Source organism: Narcine bancroftii, chromosome 1, assembly GCF_036971445.1.
Source record: "Narcine bancroftii isolate sNarBan1 chromosome 1, sNarBan1.hap1, whole genome shotgun sequence".
NCBI classification, from domain to species: domain Eukaryota; kingdom Metazoa; phylum Chordata; class Chondrichthyes; order Torpediniformes; family Narcinidae; genus Narcine; species Narcine bancroftii.
This window is the reverse complement of record NC_091469.1, coordinates 76,933,044-76,948,444: the sequence shown is the minus strand read 5'-3', so window position 1 is coordinate 76,948,444 and position 15,401 is coordinate 76,933,044. Positions and strand designations below refer to the sequence as shown.

General features: G+C 38.5%; 1 protein-coding gene across 5 annotated transcripts in view; it reads left to right on the top strand.

Moving 5' to 3' along the window:
* Positions 1-15,401, top strand: part of vps13a (vacuolar protein sorting 13 homolog A) — a 397,184-nt gene that overhangs the window by 100,185 nt on the left and 281,598 nt on the right. For all 5 annotated transcript variants that reach the window (XM_069930496.1, XM_069930495.1, XM_069930501.1 and 2 more), the window contains one exon: positions 7,904-8,033. In XM_069930496.1, the coding sequence (XP_069786597.1) occupies positions 7,904-8,033 (130 nt within the window). The remainder of the gene's footprint in view (positions 1-7,903; positions 8,034-15,401) is intronic.

The following is a 15,401-nucleotide window of genomic DNA, read 5'->3' as shown; positions in this document are numbered from 1 at the left end:
TCACATTTTGAGAGAATGTACTACTAAAGACAAAAAATTTTTGAGACCAGATAAAGATGCTTGGCCATCCTGTAAGTCACATAGGATTGAAAGACACTAACCTTCTGTGAGGAAAGCAGACTGACAGTGAATGACCACTTTACTGCTTCTCTTGGTCAAGAGAGGGAGCAATTCTGTGGTGGTACTTGTGGGCAAAACAAAGCAACGTAATTCTTGTTTCTGAATCATAATTGGTGTAATGGTTACTTCGTCAGACTCCTACCTGAGTTTGTGAAATAATTGTGGAAGAAAATACAAGTACTGCAACATCCATGCAAGAGGGGGAAATCATTTGTATGAAGAAAGAATTCTCTGAAAATGACTGTACAAGAAATTCATAAGTTTTGAGAAGTTTGATGCCTCACACCTACTCCATAATAGCTTTTGAGCAACAATTTAAAGATTCTGAGTTTCAAAACAAATCTGACTGGACTTTAAAATAATCTCTTCAGAATTATGCCTGACGTGTAATGGTCTCGATTTTGCCACATATATTTACATTTGCGCATAGTGGGGGTTAAATTAGAGTTAAGTTTAGAGTTAAGCAAGAAGTGTAATATTATTAATAAGAAAATTACCATTGTGGTGGTGAATTTCCATTGTTGCTGATCTTGTACATAACATATGTTATAAATAAAAACAAAAAGATCTTTTAAAAAAAACTAATCAAGCAGGTCAATATATAAACAAGTGCTTTTCGTAAGCTGGACAAAGCACGTAATCAAATTCAATGTAATGCCTCACCAGCAATCCCTCTTTTCTCCCCTCCCCCCCTCACCCTACCAAACCGTGTCACAGTGTTACCAATGGAGCAGGGTGCTGTGGGAGCTGCTCCCTAGTGTCAGAGGGGTGGGTAGAAAAAGAAGCCACAGCTTCACAGCTGGAGCAGCAATGCAACTAAGTGCTTGCCCAGCTGCTGGCAGTACTGGTCTGCCAATTATGTCAGCTCCTTGGCTGAGAAATCCTGGGTCTCCATAGTCTCCGAGTGACCACAGGTATGTTACCCTGCTGCCTCCTCATCCTCATCCACCTCCCCTCTATAGTGGACCGGGGACCGTGTGTTGACAGGTCGATCATGCAGGAGATTGGGTGTTCCCTCATGGCGGGTCCGGGACTGTGTTGAGCTCCTCGGGCATCTCATCCCTGAGTCGTGAATCCAGCTTGTTACCATGCCTGACCAGGGCTCGAATTTTGTGCGGGTCCGGCTGCCAGCCAGACTGGTGGGCTGCCTGTGCCTGTAGCATTTGAATCAACTTGCAGGTGACCTTGGTACCTCTGGTCTTGAGGTTGTTGGCTTGGGTTTGGGCAGTCTGGACTGCTTCCTACAGCATACAGCAGCGCTGCTTGAGCACTTCTACTTATTTATCTTTTTGGTTGGATCTATATTGTATCTGGCCAGTAATCCTGACCTGGCATTTCAGGAGGGACACAAACAGCTAGAAGGCACCCCTTTGACTCCCCTTAGCACAAGTAGGGAAACCATATGGTGTTCTCGTTTCTCATCACAGGGGTCTGACTTCTCGGACCAGTCACAGGTTTACCGTGGTCCGCCAGCATGCTGTCCATGCTCTGTCGGTTCACTCCGGGGTCCTATTCTATTTGCCTGCACTGCACTGGCTTTTTTGCCCCTGTTCCAGAACATCCCCCCCCCCCCCCAACCATGTCTGTGTTCAGCCAAGACTTTTGAGAACCTGCTTGCAGTGCTAATTGTTGTGAGTGAGAAAACAGATTCAATGGGTCTCAAAAGCAAGCTTTATAGTAAATTATTTTATTTACAAAAGACGGGCGTGGGAAAATGGTATCAGATAGCAGACGCGCACACATTTTATAGCAAGCATGGGAAAGTGGTAGCGGCAATAAAACGCACGGACAATTTATGACGAACTTGGAAAATTGCACCGACAATGAAATATACGTAAAATTTATAGATGAACGTGGGAAAATTGCAATGGGAATAAAACACATGCGTGAACAATTTATAGATGATCATGGGGAAAATTGCAATGGGGATAAAATGCATGTGCATACACAACGAACTCTGTACACGCAGTAATCAAAGAATAACCAATCTGATACTCACCACCCCTTGACTCAGTGCAGGCACGGCTGTATGCTGTGAGGGACACTAATTAAACATGCTCCCAACCCTATAAGAATGCACACATTAAATCGTGGGTTTTAAAGAAAGAGTGAAAGAACAAGATCCAATGGGCTTTTTTATAAAGAAATTGATTCCTGAATTATTGGGAGAAACAAGCTTTGATCGCCCTATTGAGATTGAAAGAGTACACAGCCTAAAGAGCAAAACCACTTCCAAATCAGAACCCATGCAATACCAAGACATAGAGAAGATTTTGAGCCTAGGGGCAGAAAGCACAGGAGCAAGAAAAGGCCCACTTTAGTATGAAGGGAATACAGTTTTATTTTACCCTGATATAGCCAGACTTAATAAAAAGAAGAGAATTTAACCCTGTTAAGAAGATTCTTTGGGGAAAAGGATATGGATTTGTATTTTGTCATCCTGCAACTTTGAAGATTTTCCTGCCTGGAGGTGAAAATAAGTTCTTTTCGAGCTTTATACAAGCAGAAGAGTTTGCAAAATCTTCCAAGAGACCAGGTAGAATGAAGAATTTGAAGAATAGTTGTTGTTTAAATTTTGGATAGATGAAATTTATTTGGTAGTTCATGCAGTATTGAATAATCTAGAATACTGCTTACTCATTTTTCTTGTTGGTTTTTGAAAATTTTTTTATGGTCAAAGATTAATGCACTGGGGGTTGGGGAGAATATGAAGTTCTAACTCGTGCTGTATCATGTGGGTAATTGTGACTTTGGCCACAGCCTATAAAATAGAGGGAGTTAATATTTCATATATTTAGAATTATGGATTTTTTGAAGCTGTATGCACCAAATGTGGATGATGAGACATTTATACAGGATACATTTTTTGAATGTAGCAGAGGCACATGAGAATAAGAGGAGATTTTAACTTTTCTTTAGATCCAACTTTAGCTAGAACTGGTAGAGGAATGCCAAGAGCTAAGGCAGCAAAAAACTATGTTGGTATTAATGAGAGACTTGAACTTATTAGATGTGTAGAGGAGAATTCATCCAAGAGAAAGGGATTATTTTTATTCAAATAGAGACATAATTCCTATTCTAGAATTGATTTATTTTTAATTTCAGCACAATTACAAGGTATATTAGAAGCAGAATATAAAGTGAAAATTTTATCTGATCATTTGCCTTTATTAATGACAATTGTAATGCCTGATAAAGGGAAATCAGTTTATAGATGGAGATTGAACCCATTATTATTAAAAAAGAACAGATTTTCGTGATTTTATCAGAAGACAAATCCAGCTATTTTGTGATACAAATATGAACATCGTGAATAATAAGTTTGTAATATGGGATGCTTTGAAAACATATTTGAAAGGCCAAATTATAAGATTTACTTCCAAAATTAAGGAGTGCATGAAAGAGGCAGATCAATTAGAACAAGAATTAATGGTTTTGGAAAAATATCTTCAAAAGGGAAGTTCTGACGATAAACGTAGGCAATTAATTAATAAAAAATCTTAAATACAATACATTACAAACTTACAAAACAGAAAAAACGATTACAAGAACCAAACAAGTACAATGAGTTCAGTGAACGATCACATAAAGTACTTGCATGCCATTTGAAAGTGGAAAAGGTGTCAAGAATGATTAATGTAATTAAAAATTATTTGAATGTTGTTAGTTATAAACCTCAAGAAATAAAATAATCTTAAGAATTTATATTCTAAATTATATAGGTCGAATCTTTAAAAGATTAAAACAAAATACATAGATATTTATCTTGGATAAATTTACCTGAATTGAATATGGAAGAACAAACAGAATTGAGTGATCATTTTACATAGAAGTTAAGGAGGCAATAAATTCATTACAAAGTAATAAATCTCTGGGAGAAGATGGTTTTCCATCTGAATTTTATAAAGTATTTAAAGATTTATTGATTCCTACTTTTATGGAAATGTTAGATCAAGCACCAACAACTCATACTCTCCCAAAATCATTTTCAACAGCAATAATTTGATACAAAAAAAGACACAGAACCTTTAAAATCTCCATGCTCTAAACCTACATCGTTGTTGAATGCCAGTTACAAGATTTTTTCTAAAATACTGGTGAATAGGGTGACAAATTCTTACCTAAATTAATAAATATGGACCAAACAGGCTTTATTTAAAAAAAAATGGTGGACAGTGTGACTAGTTTAATTAGCATTGTACATTTAGCACAAAAGAAAATAGTTAAATGTTGCTATGGCTTTAGATGCAGACAAAAGTATTTGATAGATTAGAATGGGACTATTTCTTTAAGGTATTGGACAAATTTGTGATTGGTCAAACTTTTATAAATTAGATCCCAAAGCTAAAGTAGTAACTAATGTGCTCCATTCCAATTGACAAGATGAAGTAGGCAAGGATACCCCTTATCTCCAGCATTATTTATACTAGTTATAGAGCAACTTACAGAGGTAATTAGGAGTTATTTGGAAATTAAGGGATTTAAGGTTGGTCAAGAAGAGCATAAAATTAGTTTACTTGCAGATGATGTTTTAATATAATTGGCAGAACCTGAAACTCCCTTGCAGAAATTACATTTTAATTTGGAAGAATATGGTAAGATTTCTGGTTGTGAAATAAATTGGGATAAAAGTGAAATTATGCCTCTTATGGAAGGCGATTATAGTAATTGCCAAAGAAATACCTAAATGGCCAAAAGATGCACTTAAATATTTAGGGATTCAAATAGATACTATTCCAAAAAACCTATATAAACTGAATTATTTGCCATTACTCTGAAAGGTTGAATAAGATTTTAAAAAAATGGATGATTTTACCTATAATGTTAGTAGGAATAGTTAATTGTATTAGAATGAATATATTTCCAAGAATACAACATATTTTTCAAACTTTATTGCTACTAAAGATTTTTCAAGAATTAAATAAACAATGTAAGTGAATTTCTTTGTAAAGGAAAATGTCAAGCGTTTCTATTAGAAAGATTAACCTGGAAATATGAACGGGGATGTCTACAGCTTCCTAATTTTACGAATTATTACCAAGCGGCTCAAATGAAATTTCTTACTTTTTTTTGAAGAAGTAGGAAAGCCAGTGTGGGTTAAAATAGAATTGGATAAAATAGGAGAGAGGTTAGCAGAGGAATTTATATATTAAAATGGTTTCAAAATCATTAACTAGTGTTAAAGAAACACCATTGTTAAAATATTTGATTTCTATTTGGAACAAGATAAATGATGAAATTAGAATAAAAGGAAGTACCTGTATATTGCCTAAGATGCCTTTGAATCAAAATCAACGCAAATTTTTCAAAGGATAATTGATTTTTAAATATTTAGTTAAGTAATGGTATTAAAATATTGAAGATTATTATGAACAAGGTCAATTGATGTCATTTGAAAAATTTAGGAATAAATACAGAATAGCTAACAATACTCTTCTGTTATTTTCAACTGAAATGATATTTGAGGGAAAAGTTAGGATGAGCGATGCTGTTATCTACTTGTATAATTGTTTATTCATTTCATGTATGGAAAATGTTTAAATAAAATATTTTTTAAAAGTGCACACATTACCGACAATTTTTTCAGCATTGTTCCATGGCTCTAGGCTTGGAATGAATCAGGGTGGTCCCAAAATGGCAAAGAGAAAGAACGGAGCACAAATGGTCCCTTTTATAGTGCTGGAAAGCTGGGGAGTCCAGCCCAGGTCGTTCACACAGCTCCCATGGCTTGGTGCCAGCAAGGTTAATCAGATTACAACTGCCAATGGCCCAAGGGCAAATATAGGCTGGTTAGAAAGTGTAGCCCAGGTAATTTACAGGGAGCTGGCAAACTTAAGATGATTACAAAGGCCAATGGCTCAAAACTAAGTACTAAGGAAATTAAATTGGCTGGTGTGCACTAATGGGCAGGGTGGTGCCAAACTTTGATTGGCAGTTGGTGTATCCTCTGACATGGTGGTGGGCAGTGCTGTCACGTGATAGCCACGACCCTTTACAATACAATTGCCCACAAAACAAGCTGTTTTGGTCAATCGAAGCATGCCTGGGCATGCACTCAGTGCAGGTGGTATGTAAATGATGTCTTCCTGCGCTTGCATAGTCAGGATAGATGCAGACAGGCTACAAAAAAACCTCATATCCAGATGCTGTGCTTTACATTAAAGCATGTTGATCTACATTCTTCAGGCAGTGTACTTAACAGTAGCATTTATTGACTTCAGGAAGATTCAATACAGCAGAAATGTTTCATCAATGTTGCAACAGCTGCAATTCATTTTGTTACATTTCTGGCAAATAAATGCTTAAGGCTCTGCTTCATGCTCAAAGATGCAGCATGACTGCTCTTATTAAGAAAGCCTATGAGCTCTACTTCGATTGTAAAATTGGTGACCAAGACAAAATCTGGGCTCCTTGCATCTGTTGTGCAACATGTGTAATCAACCCGTGAGCTTGACTCAGAGCTACTTGGAAGTCGATGCTGTTTGCAGATGCAATGTTATGGCAAGAACAGAATGATCACGTTACGGAGTGTAACTTCTGCCTCACTGATGTATTTGGCTTCTCTGCTAACAATAAGAAATTTCAAGTCAAGCTTATTGTCATCTTTTTGTACAAGTACAACGTGACAAAGCAACATTCTCCGGTCCTTGGTGCAAAAACATGCAGACTTGCCATCAGACATAACACACATCTAGACAAATAATACAAGACATATCAATAAAAATAAATAAATATTGTTTTGTATAAATAAGAGTCTCAGATATTTTTGTTCTATTGATCCTTTTGTCAAATCGATTGAATACCCCATCTGCCTTCAGCCATGTGATCAGTGTTGCATGATGACATTTTTCCAGATTGGAAGCCTCCAAAGAAGGTGATGGATTATGCTATTTGAGATAGATATTTTCAAGAATAGCTAATTCCAAGATTAAGGAAGGCATTTTTGTTGGTCCACAAATCAGACACGTTATCAATGACAGGTGGTTTGAAGATCTGCAAATGAGGGTGAAGAAAATAGCATGGAAGGCATTTAAAGATGTTGAGAATTTTATTTCGAACTACAGAGCACCAAACTATATCCACCTGATTGACAACATGTTTCAAGCATACACAACCATGAAATGCAGCATGTCGTTGAAAATTCATTTTCTGCATTTGCACTGGGACTTCCCTGCTGATCTTGGAGCAATCAGTGACAAACATGGTGAAGGGTTTCACCAGGACATTGCGATCATGGAAAAGCAGTATGAGGGCAACTGGAATCCATCATTGCTGGCTCACTATTGCTGGATATTGACATGAGAGGCGTCAGACGCTGACTACAAACAAAATTTTTTTGGATCAGTTGAACGAACAGAATGTGTCAGCATCATTAAACGTGCTAAATGCAATAAAACAAAATTTAACGTGTCTCCAACTTCCTACGTGATACAGCAAATCTTAAATTATCTTTGTGTTCTGCTTGAAGTTGTCTGTCATAATGTCCAATTTTTTTTAAAGGAACCAAAACTTTTGAAAAAATATATTGTCCAGTAATTTTAAAGCTATTTTGAACAAAAATGTTAGTGTATCTAGCAAGTCTCATAGAGTCAATAGATGCTGCAAGGTTTGCTGAGTTCCCTCAGCATTTTTCTGTTTTTATGACAATCACAGTGGCTGCAGACTTACATATTTTACTCTAATCTATTTTGCACAGTTGATTAGGAAAACACAATAGTAAAATGTAAAATCTCCTGCTTCATGTACAGCAAATTTAAATAAAAGAGATTCAATTTTATTTCAGGCAATGAAAGAAGGATACAAGATTTATAGACCTGGTGCAAAAATTGAGGAAGATAACTCTGGAGGATGGTTTGCATGGGCTTGGAGCTGGGCAGGAGACAAAGAAGAGAAACCACATGATTCAAAGTCTGGTACAAAGCATAATTTTCAAAGCAGATATTTTATTTAAATGTGATCTCTAATGCTAATGGAAAATGTTAAATGGATTTATTTCTTGATTGTATTAGTTTTATGAGTTTTTGAATTCTGTAGCTATAAAATGAGACGGAACCTGGGAGCAGTGGGTGAAGGGCATGGAAAGTGTTGGGTGAGATGTTAGCAGAAGGCAGACATCAGTTGATTTTGAGTGTTCAGCAGGTAGTCCAGGTATAACACGATATAGACCCACAGAATAAAGTTTTGCCTTCCTTAATCTACATGATTGCTTCATGTGAAGCATATCTATCTGCATAAATAAAAATGAAACATTTTAAAAGGGAGACAGATGACTATCCATCATCTTTGGCTTGGCTTCGCGGACGAAGATTTATGGAGGGGGTAAAAAGTCCACGTCAGCTGCAGGCTCGTTTGTGGCTGACAAGTCCGATGCGGGACAGGCAGACACGATTGCAGCGGTTGCAGGGGAAAATTGGTGGGTTGGGTGTTGGGTTTTTCCTCCTTTGCCTTTTGTCAGTGAGGTAGGCTCTGCGGTCTTCTTCAAAGGAGGTTGCTGCCCGCCAAACTGTGAGGCGCCAAGATGCACGGTTTGAGGCGATATCAGCCCACTGGCGGTGGTCAATGTGGCAGGCACCAAGAGATTTCTTTAGGCAGTCCTTGTACCTTTTCTTTGGTGCACCTCTGTCACGGTGGCCAGTGGAGAGCTCGCCATATAACACGATCTTGGGAAGGCGATGGTCCTCCATTCTGGAGACGTGACCCATCCAGCGCAGCTGGATCTTCAGCAGCGTGGACTCGATGCTGTCGACCTCTGCCATCTCGAGTACTTCGACGTTAGGGATGTAAGCGCTCCAATGGATGTTGAGGGTGGAGCGGAGACAACGCTGGTGGAAGGGATTTAGGAGTTATGGTAAATAGCACCCTCAAGGCTGATACTCAGGTAGATGGTGTGGTGAAGAAGGCATTTGGAACGTTGGCCTTCATAAATCGGAGTATTGAATTCAAGAGTAGGGAGGTTATGATGAAATTGTACAAGGCATTGGTGAGGCCAAATTTGGAGTACTGTGTACAGTTTTGGTCACCAAATTATAGGAAAGATATAAACAAAATAGAGAGAGTACAGAGAAGGTTCACGAGAATGTTGACAGGATTTCAGGATCTGAGTTACAGGGAAAGGTTGTGCAGACTGGGGCTTTTTTCTCTGGAGCGTAGAAGATTGAGAGGGGACTTGATAGAGGTGTTTAAGATTTTAAAAGGGACAGACAGAGTAAATGTGGATAGGCTTTTTCAATTAAGAAAGGGGGAGATTCAAACTAGAGGACATGGTTTAAGATTGAAGGGGGAAAATTATAAGGGGAACATGAGGGGAAATTTCTTTACGCAGAGGGTGGTGGGAATGTGGAATGAGCTTCCGGCAGACGTGGTCGAGGCAGGATCATTGGTTACATTTAAGGAAAGACTGGATCGTTACATGGATAGGAGGGGACTAGAGGGGTATGGACCGGGTGCTGGTCAGTAGGACTAGGAGGGTGGGGATTTGCTACGGCATGGACTAGTAGGGCCGAACTGGCCTGTTCTGTGCTGTAAGTGGTTATATGGTTCCTTACATGCATCTAAAGATCATGCAAATATCTCTGTAATTTATTTCTCCCAGTTTCCCACAATGTCCAAGCATAGAACAGGTCAGGTCATTGGGGGAGGGGTTATCCACCTTGATGTGCTTTAAAACTGTCAGCGCCTCTTTTGTGACATGCATATGTTCCACGACATTACATTTCCCTCATTCTTTAGCTCCATTACCTTCTTCATAGTAAAGACCAATGAGAAATATTCATATCAGACCCTGCCCATCTTCTGACTTCTCACATACACTGTAGACAACTACATTGATAATGGGATCTATTCTCTCTCTGGTACCCATATGCTATTAATTTTCTTGGAGAATCTCTTGGGATTCTTTCTCATCTTTACTCGAGGCATTTTGTGTCTTTTTGTCCTCCTAATTTCCCTATCTACTCTTACATCTTTTATACTGAAAGGATTTAGTTGATTTCAGCTGCCAATACCTGATATACACCACTTACTTTTTTTTTGCTGACTAGAGCCTTAATATCCCTTGTCAACCAGGGTTCTTTAACATTGCCAGCCTTTCCCTTCCCTCCAACAGGAACATGTTGTCCCTGAACTCTCCTATATTTAGCTTCTCACATTGTCAAATGTCTCTTTATCTGCAAGCACTTCTCCCAGTTAACCTTTTAAGTTCATGCCTAATGCAGTCAAAATCAGACTTGTCCCAATTTAGTACTCCAAATCTGAAGTGAATTTATCAGCAATAGTTTTATGACACAACAATATTTTTAATAGACACCTCCAAAGAAAGAAGATTATAATGAAGTATGATCTCAAATAATAAACACTCTCCAATAAACTCTCTAACTTGTCCCCAGAATTACTGGTTAATTATCCAACTGTACTCAGTGTTCCTGGATACAGGGATCATTGAATATAATGCAATAAACAGATTATTTATGAGAAAGATCCAGTAGGACCATCTATGTATTGTTTGTGAAAATTCTGCTGGACACATTTAACAAATTTCACCATGATCTCCAATATTTAAAAAATAACAATTCTCCATCTCCATCTTGCCTGTTCACTGACTTCAACTACATTTTGTTCCTTCCTGAATACAGATGAGAAATATTCCTCTAAATCCTCTATCTTCACCGTGTTTGCTTCTTTGAATCCTAATGGGACCTACTGTTTCCCTGATTACCCTAAAATTACTTAGAAAAAGCTCTGGGATTTTTCCCATTCTTGTTTGCTTGTGATATTTCTTGACTCCCTGTTTGTTAATCTTATTTCTTTAGAATACCCGTCCCTAAACCACACCTTTTTAATTAACATGAAGAACCTCACAGTTTTAATATTTCTGGACTTAACACGTGCATCCTTGTAATTTATATAATCCTCTGTTCATGGTTTTCACCCTACAGGCATGGATTGATTCTGAACTCTTACCTTTTCTGCTTTTAGATGATTCCTACATTGTCCTTCACAATAATCCAATTCTCTTGCTCCTTATTTGTGTGTGTATTAATTATTTGTGTGTGTATTAATTTATTAATGAAGGGCTCAAACCCAAAATGTTGATTATATATCTTTACCTTTGCTACATAAAATACACAGTTTGACCAGCTGAGTTTCCCCAGTATTGTGTTTTTACTTCAAACATGGTGTCTGCAGACTTTTGTGTTTTACTTTCAGATCTAGTTTAACTTTTATATCTCTGTTCCCTTCCCACCCCTGCCACCTTTCTGGTGCCATTCCTATAGCAACACATTCATCTGATCTATACTCTAATTCTGATACTTGCAGTCATCCGTCTTCAGTCAGAAAAGAACCCAAAGCCAGTTTTGAATCCATTTGGCCTACTCTCCTTTATTTGTGATCCAATCTTTCAGAATTTTATGCAGAACCTTGCCAAAGGACTTCCTTAAGTCCATCAAGAAGATATCTACTGCTCTGCCCTCATCAATTCTCCGTCACTTTGTCAACAAAAAACTAATACTTCACGAGATATGATTTACTATGTTCACAAACCTATTAGACTACCTCTAATAGTCCCTGCCTACATAAATGATGGTAGATTCTGTCAAAATCCCCTTCAGCAATCTCCATGACTGATGTCAAGCTCTCCAGCCTTCAATTCCCTGACTTGTCCTTTCTGCACTTTATAAATACAGTAAAACCCCTGGTATCTGGCACCTAGAGGATTGGGAGATGCCGGATAAGTGTATTTTCTGGTTATATTTGAGATTGTGTGTTGCATGATTGGTGAACTAATGGCAAGGCTTGCCAATTTTAAAGTTGAGTATTTTTATCAATTTATTTTCCATGATTTTTTTTTGCCAGTTGCTTGAATTTTGGAAAATGGGATTTACTGTAACAATATAACATTTACTCCCATTCCAGTCTATTGATACTTCACCTGGGGCCAAAGATGTAATTATCTCTACAATTACCTCTATTATTTCTTTCCTAGCTATTCACAAGGTCAGAGGATGAACTTGGCGAACCCCTGGGAATTTGTCCACTTTAATATGCTCCACGGCCACCAGCACATCCTCCCTGATGGTCCTAGACATCACAACTCATTTGTTTCAATTTCTTAGCTTCCATTTTTTTTCCTCAGTAAAGACTGTGAGAAATATTAAATTAAAATCTCATCTCTCTCCTGTGGTAACACACAAAGATAATCATGCTGATCTTTAATGGAACCAATTCTCTCCCTAGCCTGTGGAATCTGTTGGGTTTTTCCTTTCCTCTGCCTGCCAGATTAATCTTATCTCCCCTTTTTGCTCTTCTGACCTCCCTCTTCATTGTTCTCCTGCACCTTTTTGTCTAATCTAGACTGCTTAAATCTGACTTCTTTCCTTTCTCCTATCCAGACCCTCAATATCCCTGGTCAACCAGGGATCCTGAAACTTGTCAGGCTTGTACTTCACCCTTCCCTGAACTTGTGTATCTCATTTTTTTTAAATTCCTATTAGCTAGCTGTTCCCTTACTTGCAAATAACCTTTCCCAATTAACCACTGCCAGTTTTTGCTGGATGCATCCAAAATTGGCTTTGTTCCATTTTAGACCTTAACTGTGGACCAATCTCTCATTTGAGATGATCATTAACTGGCCCATCTATGGGACAAATGTTATTTGCCACTGTCAAGTCTATCCCTGGATATTGTCTGAGTCTTGTTGAATGCAAATGGATTCAACATTTTGCAATCTTCAGCAAGCAATCTTCTTTTTTGACTCTCTGATCAAAGAAAGGTAATTAATGAAGCAGTTGAACATGGTTGGGCTGCCCACACTATCCTTCAGTTATGTCCTTGCTTGGGCATGAATCACAAAAAGTTGGTTTACATGTTGGCTATCGAGAAGGCAAATGGAATGTTGGCCTTCATTGCTAGAGGGATGGAATTTAAGAGTAGGGGAGTTGTGCTGCAACTGTACAAAGTACTGATCTCCTTACTTGAGGAAGGATGTACTGGCTTTGGAGGTGGTGCAGAGTAAGTCCACCAGGTTGATTGCAGAGATGAGGGGATAAGCCTATAAGGAAAGATAGAATCGTCTGGGACTGTACTCGCTGGAATTTAGAAGAATGAGGGGGGATCTTATAGAAACATAAAATTATGGAAGACATAGATAGGATTGAGGTAGGTAAGTTATTTCATTCGTGGGGAGATCAGAACTAAGGGACACAGCCTCAAAATTTAGGGTAGTAGATTTAGGATGGAAATGAGGAGGAACTGCTTTTCCCAGAGGATGGTGTATTTGTGGAATTCACTGCCCATTGAAGCAGTGGAGGCTACCTCAGTAAATATATTTAAAGCAGGATTGGATAGATTTTAACATAGGGGAATTAAGGGACATTGGGGAAAGGCAAGAGATGAGCCTATCATAAGATCAGCCATGATCTCATTGGATGCCAGAGCAGGTTTGATGGATCAGATATCCTACTCCTGTTCCTGTTTCTTTTGTCCTGGAACTGAGCTAATTAAGCAGCTATGATCATCTCCATCTTCTCTGCGAAGTTGGTCTACAGCCATTGTAGTGTTTTTGCATGATATCCATTGACTTCAGCATCCTTCCTTGAAGCTCCCTTGTCAAATTTAACCTTGATGTCAAAGGCTGGTCATTTTCACCTCCCCTTTGGAATTTAGTTATTTGGTCATTATCGTTGTTTGAAGAGGACTCACAAAATCGTTCGGGACCCTGACCAACCACATGCAATTCCTGTCAAGAAAGAGATAGTCTCAGAGCCAGAACGACTAGGATAAGAAACAGCTTCTTCCCATGGGCAGTGAGACTGCTGAATGAATGGTGAACTGCTCATAGAATCCCTTTGAGACTCTACTATTTATTTAACTATATTTATTTATTTGTATACAGTAAAATCCCTGGTATCCAGCACCAACGAGAATTGAGGATATCAGATATGTGAATATTTTGGTTGCTGAGATGCACTCTTACAATGCCTAAATTTTTTTTTGGGCGGGGTGGGTTAAATTCCCAAAAGACACAATGTTAAATATCTAACTATTATACATGCATTAAGAATAAACAGTTTAAAAAAAAACAAAAGACAGTGCAAAATGTTAAGTAATTTTTAAAAAATCAGTATTTTAGTTCTTAATTATGTAAAGTTCACTTTAATCTGGTAAATCCCATAACTTATAAAATTTAGATTTGAGCCCTAGTCACTGGAGCTCCTACGACATTGTGCTGACCGTTCCACCATCATAATTAAATCTGCTCCTCCAAGTTTAGAGATAAACCCTTATTAATATACTGCACTTAAATCTAATAAAGGTAAGACTCTTACTTGGCAGGGACTGGGTGCAAACTGGAATATCACTTCAATGAGCACCTTTGAGCGCATGAGAGTCAAGGTTCTCTCATGAATAAGTCATGAAATTCGGTATTTTGAGGCATATTATAAAGCATCTTACCACACTAATATATATAAACATTAAAATAGTAGTGCACGAAAAGTAAGGCAGCATCTTTGGTTTATTAATCATTCAGGAATCTGGTAGCAGTGGAGAGGAAGCTGTCTGTGCTGCTGTGTGCTTGTCTTTCCTGATGGTAGCAGAGTGAAAAGGGCATGGCCTGGGTGGTGGGGTTCTTTAAGGATAGAGGTGAAGTCTGGTGCCTATAATGTTTCAGGCCAAGTTAACAACCCTCTGGAGTTTTTTCTTGTCCTGAGATTTGGTGCCTACATACCAGGTAGTGGTGCAGGCAGTGAGAATGCTATAGAGGTTTTCAAGAGTCTTCGGTGACGTACCAAATCTCCTCAAGCACCTCACAAAGTATAGCCACTGGTGGGCCTTGTTTGTGATTCCAGTAGCCAACCATTTCATTCTGCATCCCACTCCCATACTCACATGTCTGTCCATGACCTTGTACTCTCCCACCAAGACTACCCATAAGATAGAGGAACCACATTTGATTTTCTGACTGGGCACTCTCCAGCCAGATAGTGTTAACATCGACTACTCTGGTTTTTGCTAACCTACTCTCCATTCTCCCTCCCTTTCCTTTAGTTCTCCATTCCCTTTTCTCTCTATTCAAAGAGCCATCACTCTTCACCCTGCTTGCTATTTGGGCCCTCTCTCCCCTATCCTCCTATTACCTCCTGTCTTTGGAACCATGCTCCTCCCCCTTCCTCTCCCTCCCACCATTTCGTTCAGATATCTGCAGACATTTTTCCATACCTTATTGAAGGGCTCAAGCCCGAAATGCTGGTTATGTATATTTGCTATATAAAGTAAACTATCTG